General features: G+C 46.9%; 1 protein-coding gene across 1 annotated transcript; it reads right to left on the bottom strand.

Annotated features, from left to right (window-relative positions):
• Positions 1-1,106: 1,106 nt before the first annotated feature.
• LOC310922512 (adrenodoxin-like) lies at positions 1,107-6,087 on the bottom strand. The gene is made up of 4 exons (XM_083883138.1): positions 5,848-6,087; positions 2,672-2,796; positions 2,122-2,251; positions 1,107-1,876 (listed from the first exon to the last, which is right to left on the bottom strand). The coding sequence occupies exons 1-4, from the start codon at positions 6,021-6,023 to the stop codon at positions 1,756-1,758; spliced, it is 552 nt and encodes a 183-aa protein (XP_083739264.1). The 5' UTR covers positions 6,024-6,087; the 3' UTR covers positions 1,107-1,755.
• Positions 6,088-6,587: the final 500 nt, after the last annotated feature.

The following is a 6,587-nucleotide window of genomic DNA, read 5'->3' as shown; positions in this document are numbered from 1 at the left end:
AATTCTGACACGGATAAATATTTGTACCGATTTTTGCATGAAGGATCAGAGAAGAAGGCAAAGCCTATTTATAGAGCGGATTCAGAGTGTCACATTACCCACCCTGGTGCCCACAGGGACACCAGGCCACCAGGCGTGGCAGGGCTGGTATCAGCAGTGGGAAGGCATGGAGGTGAACAGAGACCATCAGACACAAATGGCAATTGTGGCTGGCCGAGAATTGTGGCTGACCCAGGCACTGGCCAGTGCGAGGGGGAGGAGGAGGAGGAGGAGGAGGAGGAGGGACGGGGATGGAGCAGCGCCCCTGAGGCTTCGTTCTCCTCCTCCTCCTCCCCCCCCGGTCAGGGCCGCCGCCGCCCCGAGAGCGCCCCCTGGCGGCACAGCGCCGCCACAGCCGCCCCGCGGCCCAGGCCCCGAGCCCGCGCCGACATCTCACAAATCACACAATTGTAGAGTCACAGAATGCCCTGAGCTGGAAAAGACCCTTCAGGATCATCGAGTCCAACTCCAGGCCCTGTGCAGGATATGCAAAGAATCCCATAATGTGCCCAGGAGTGTTGTCCAAACGATTTTTAGCTCAGACAAGCTTCCTGGGGGAGCCTGTGCCAGTCCCCAGCCGCACTCTGGGTGAGGAGCCTTTCCCTGAGATCTAACCTAAACCTCCTCTGACTCAGCTTCATGACATTTTCTCGGGTCCTGTCACTGGTCACAAGAGTGAAGAGATTGGTGGCTGCCCCTCTGCTTGCCCTTGTGAGGATGTTGAAGACCACAGTGAGGTCTGACCTCGGTCTCTTTTTCTCCAGGCTGAACAAACCCAGTGACCTCAGCCTTCCTCATAAGGCTTTCCCTGCAGACCCTTCATCATCCTCACGGTCCTGCTCTGCACTCTCTCTAACAGAATAATAGCTTTTTTTATACTCAGTGTCCAAAGCTACACACAGTATTCCAGGTGAGGCCCCACCAGGGCTGAGTAGAGCAGGACAATCACCTCCTTTAATCAGTCAGCAGTGCTGTGCTTAATGCAGCTAACCAAATTTCCATCCAGATCATTCTCTTCCAGCCAGCATTATGGTACTAGAACACTGCATCTTGTAGGTCTAAAAGGCTCATTATTAGAATTTTATTTGACATGTGGGATAGTACAGCAATAAGAAAGATTAACATTTAGAGAAAGTGGCTGCTCCCAGCACAGAATAATTCAGGGACCTAAAACATCTCAAGTTCGTTTAGAAGTAGTTCTGCTTACAGGAACTGTCAGCACATAAATGCCCTCAGTGTGTTCTTGCTGACCAAACTCAAGTCACCCACATCACCAAGCCCGACAGTATACTGACTTGCAAACAGCAATCTCTTCTTAAGCTTCCCAAATTGGAAAAGTCTGCTCCACATTTAAAGAGCAAAACCTTGCAAAACTCTCAGCCATTACTCAGAATAGCAGAATTCTTAAATTTCAAAGGAGAAAGCAAATCACATACAGCAGAGATATTTACTGACACCCACTCAGGGAAATATAAAACCACACACTTTAATCCAGTTGCGTTCAGCAGAGCATTTAAGCACTTAAAATACGTACCAAAGACCCTATTAAGCCTGATGCCTTGTTTAAATAAGAGATTTGCCAAACACGCCTTTTATACTGAATCAGACTTTTATGACCTACTGCAAGCCAACCACAAAAAGCAATAGTGTCAACCAAAAGCTAAGTACCCTGCCACGCCTAAATGAGGATGTAAGCTGTGCAGCAGTCGTTTCCAGTTACTGTTTGCTTTGCTTTCCAACCTCCAGCTGCTTCCTCATGTCCGACACATCCATGGGGACCCTCACTGTCAGACCATCCATCCACTTCTTAACACACACCTGGCAGCCAAGGCGAGATCTGAGAAGAAAACATGAAGTGAGGCTCCTCTGTTCCCAAACTAAGGGGAGAATTTTCCCACCCACACTGGGATGTCTTTTCACTACAGCTCCTGTCAGAGATCTGCTGTGTCTCAAGAGAAAGCAGCTCTCTCTAAGGCACAGCTATAATACAGAACAAGCCCCATCCCCTTGGAAAGAAGTGCCATGTGGTGAGAATCTGCCTTAGAGGTTTGAGGATCTGGTGTGGTCAGCAGGGAGGCTTACGTGTCAGTGAGTCCATATGCCAAGTCCAGCATGTCTAGCTCTTCATCTGAGATGGCATCAAGCTTTTGGAAGGCGTCCTTGTCAAAGATGAGGTGACAGGTAGAGCAGGCTAATGTCCCTTCACAGGCACCTGGTAGAGAAACAAAGGAGTGAGAGCAAATCAGGAAAAATAAGGGGGTGAGAGACCATCTTTAGGAACAGTGCAAGAAAAGGCCCTTTATCAGATCTGAAGCATGTCAAAAGAGATGCTAGGAAACACAACAGATGGATGCAGTTTCCAGCCTGCCTCTTCTCTGGGAGAATCACCATCAGTTTTCAAATTTTTTCATCAGCTCTATGAAGCCAAAAGCACTGACAGAGGCTGCTGGAATGCCAGTGGTGACCATGTGAGGTTACATTGCCATCTCAGCATGGTGAGCCACACAGCAAGCAGCTGATGGGGAAGGTTTTGTTTATGGTCTTGGCAGAACACAGTGGCATATGTACTGTTGCATTATTCCTAAGTACCCACTGCCCCTAACAGCACATGAACATTTGCTGCAACACCTACCAAATCCATCAATGGCCAAGTTGTGATTGACTACCACTTCCAGCAAACTCTCCCCTTCTTTGGCTGTGGTTGTAAGTCGCTCTCCATCCCGATTTATAAAATGAATTGTCACCTGATCCTTAGAGCTGTAAGACAGATTTGCAAAAATCAGAGGAGTCCACCCTTTTCTGCACATCCACAATTGAGGTCTTTTGGCTGAGTGCTAGAGACATGGCACTTAGAGGGAAATGTGCACACAAACACTTTCTCAAAGGATTATGCCATGCATATGAGGAAAAAATTCATATTATCAGTTCTCAGTGGCAGGCAAATCTGAGTTGCCCCAAAATATTTCCCACTTTATCAAACAGCCCTGGAATAAATGTCTGTGCACAAATAAGTGTAGGTGCTCTGCCTGTGCTGCCCCTGCCTGGGCTGGCTGGCAGAGGGAGCATCCAAGACCCAGGCCTGGGATGTTAATCCTGGGTAGAGTGATGCAGTAACAAGCAAAGTGCTCAAGATCAGATACTAATCCAGCAAGAAGGGCTGTTATAATTCATGTTTTGCTTCCCCTTCCCTTCCCAAGGGGATAACTTTATGATTGTTCCTTTTCTGCTGTTTTTTCTTCCATGAAGTGTCCACTCCTTTCCTTAACCCCACCACAGGGAGCCTTCTTGTGGTGAGACATGCCCAGCCCCACCTTACAGAGCTACTGGGCTGAGTAACTTCCTCCGGGCTGATGCGATCCATGCTCAGGAAAAATTGCTAGTTATTTTGATGGCCTGCAAGATTTAATCTCGCCAAGAGTTAGGAACATGGCCATCAGCTTCTTTTAATGATAACTTGCAGAAAGGGCGTCTACAAGTGAGAGGGAAACAGGATCCAGTTAATCTCCTCCTGACCAAGCTCTCACACCAGTCTGGAGAAGGCTGCTACCCTGACAGCAGTGATCAGGATTTCTCACCAACACAGTATATTCTGAGACTCTTATATTTGCCAGAGGAAGCACATGAGCAAACACTCTCTTTTTCTTAGTGTACATACCAAATACTCACTTAGATATAGGAGGTCACAGCTAGCCAAAGATCCCTCCTTCTGTTCTGAAAGAAGGCAGCACTCTGGAGGTGGTTGGGCCTTTTGCCCAGTAACTCTCAGTGTGGCACTGCCTAAATGCCCATCATCCCAAAGCCCAGAGCATTCTCCAGTGGCAGAAGCTTCCCTTTCATCAGACTGACAACATACACCACAGTTCCCTTCATAAAGACACCTACAGATATTTCTTTGCAAATATGCAGTTTGAAGACTAGTCAAATGTCTTCAAATGTCAAAACAAAATAGAACCATCCCCTCATTTTTGATGGATCAGAGTAATTTATTCTGTTTGTATGGCAAATAGGCATGTTTCTAGGCAACTTTTAGTTTATCTTTATGGGTGAAATAATTTGTTACACAATAGAAATGGTAAAGTGATAGAATTCCACTTAGTGCTGCAACCAAATGGATTTTTCAGCTGGATAGAGAGATGACTGCCTGCAGACACTGCTGGATCCAAAAATCCCCAAAGCTGTCCACACATTTATCGTCAGGAAACTTAATTCTTGTTATCCTTGAAGCACCTAGAGCTTTAGCCAACATTAGTTACAGGAGAACCTCTGCACCAGCCCCCCACAAATCCAGTTCCCTCCACTTCCTCTGAGTTCCAACCTTGCTTTGGCTGTTGCTGCCACTTGCATGGGCCCCAAGGCAGCCAAGCTGCAGCCAGGGACAGCACACAGAATGTGTATCCAGTTAGGTACAAGGAAGGACAGATGCCATTGTGAGACACCCTGCATGACTCTGGATAAGCCTGGCTGCAGAGTTCACTCCTCTCAAGAGCAGGGGTGACACCAAGCATTCCTGACCATGATGCAGAGAGCACCTTCAAGCAACTTCCGTCTATGCTGGCTGAAGGAAATACTTAAGGTATTTGTCAGTGTTCTCAGGATTGGTCCCTCTGTTGGGGGCACAAACCCACTCTGAGGACTCTCTATTTTCACTGTTCAGTTCAGTCACAGACTGACTTGCATACTGGTCACTGTCTTTATATCATTCAAATCAGTCCCAGGCTCAAGTTGCTTCTGAAAGACTCCTGCTTTTGGGCAGCCAAAGCTGGAAACAAAGTCTGCAGCCTTTTACTTTATTCACTTTTGAATTTTTTTTTATTGGTGTTTTTGAAAAAGTTGCTTTCACATTTTGTTAAATAATTTTGAACCAGGATTTAAAAATAAAATAAAATTAAATTAAAAAAAAAAAAAAACCACCACCAACCCCAAAGAAACAAACCTACCAAAACTGGTCAGACTAAATTTTGCTTCATTTAGTCTGAACTATTTTACAATTGCATCACTGTCACAGGATACATGCTCAGAAGCTGGAAAGGTCTTAAGGTCTTACCAGGATGATAAACACAACACTGCAAATTCACTGTATGCCCTCTGATTATTCCCTTTAAAAAAAAAAATCTCAAACCTTTTGTGACACAGGAGTGAAGGAGATTTCAGGAAAGTAGTTATAGTTCTTCCCCCGTCAATGTTTTCCCTACAAGATACTTTCCAAGGCCATACAAACCAGCAAGAAGCCTACAAGTATTTCCAGAGATAATTTCATAAGCAACAAACCAATTAGAAAGAAATCACCTTGATAAGGAGTCTTCATAAATCCCACCAAGCAGAGTTATCACTATGACTTTTCTCTAAGGTCAGATAGCAAAATAGTTTATTGTATTTTCTGCTGTTGGATCTCTCTCTCAATGCCTAGTCTGACCCAGACCATACTAGTCTAGCAGATACACAAATTACATTTATTTTTACCATCTCTTCCTGAACTATCCCCTAAAGCAGAGAGAGGAAAGGCTGGCAGGGAGCATGCAGTAGGTCCTGCTGTGGAAACAGGCCCAAGGACTCTTATGCCTCTGTCATCTTCACGAGCTGGTTCCCAGCCACCAGCTGTGGTCCTCACAGCTCTGGAGGCAGGACCAGCACCTCTGACAGGTCCCCACAGCTCCAGGGACAGGCTGAGTCCTGGCACATCTTCCTCCTATCAGCATCTGCTCACCTGAGGTGATGGTCTCGTCCCCACAGGCTTTGCTGGCCTTTCCCTCCTCCTGTCACAGGGCAAGGCAGAGGTGCACGCTCATCCCTTCAGACAGTGTGACTCACCTTGATTCCCCAGGGCCATCCTGGAACTCTTGCGTGGAGCTGAAGCATCTTTCTGACCAGCACTTCGCTGGGCTGTGGTGCTGCTCAGTCACACCACAGAGAAAAATGAGGCGAATTTTGCTCGTGTTCAGTCCCCTCCATAAGGGCCGCATGATCCCCAAGATGCTGTGAGCCATCCTGCTGCTCTGGGCCCCGCTCTGTATCCCCTGAGCTGTCCTTTGATGCAAGGACAGCTTGATTAGGGACTTATACAGCTGGGGAGGAGGGGGGGACGGGGGGGGGGAGGAAAGAAAAAAAAAAAAAAAATAGTAGGACAGCCTCCTAGGGGGTGGAGGGAGGGAGGAGGGAGGGAAAGCAGGAAGGAAGGATGGACAAAGCGATTGTGCTTGGATCCTGCTGCAGTCCAGCCCATCAGGGCATGGGAATTGGTTGAAGCACAGGAACATGTGAAACATCACCTCTACATGCCAGTTTCTGAGCAATGCTCACTTTATTCTCCTTACAGACTTCCCTTCTAGGAGCCAGAGCTAAATCCAATTTCAGGAGAAATATTAATTGTGATGTCTAATCATACAAGGAGTTGCAAGTTGTGGGCTGGAAGAACAGAGAGGTAGGAGTGCTGATAACTGCTGCCTTGAGGAGAGGGGCACACAGTTCCTGCAGCAATGGAGTGAATGCAAGGCACATGAATTCTGCTTGACAAGATGGCATCCAACCATATCATTGCCTCACCCAATACA

Source organism: Zosterops lateralis (genome assembly GCF_965231275.1).
Source record: "Zosterops lateralis genome assembly, chromosome: Z".
Classification (NCBI taxonomy): domain Eukaryota; kingdom Metazoa; phylum Chordata; class Aves; order Passeriformes; family Zosteropidae; genus Zosterops; species Zosterops lateralis.
Note: the sequence above shows the minus strand (reverse complement) of the source record. Positions and strands in the feature narration are given on the sequence as shown.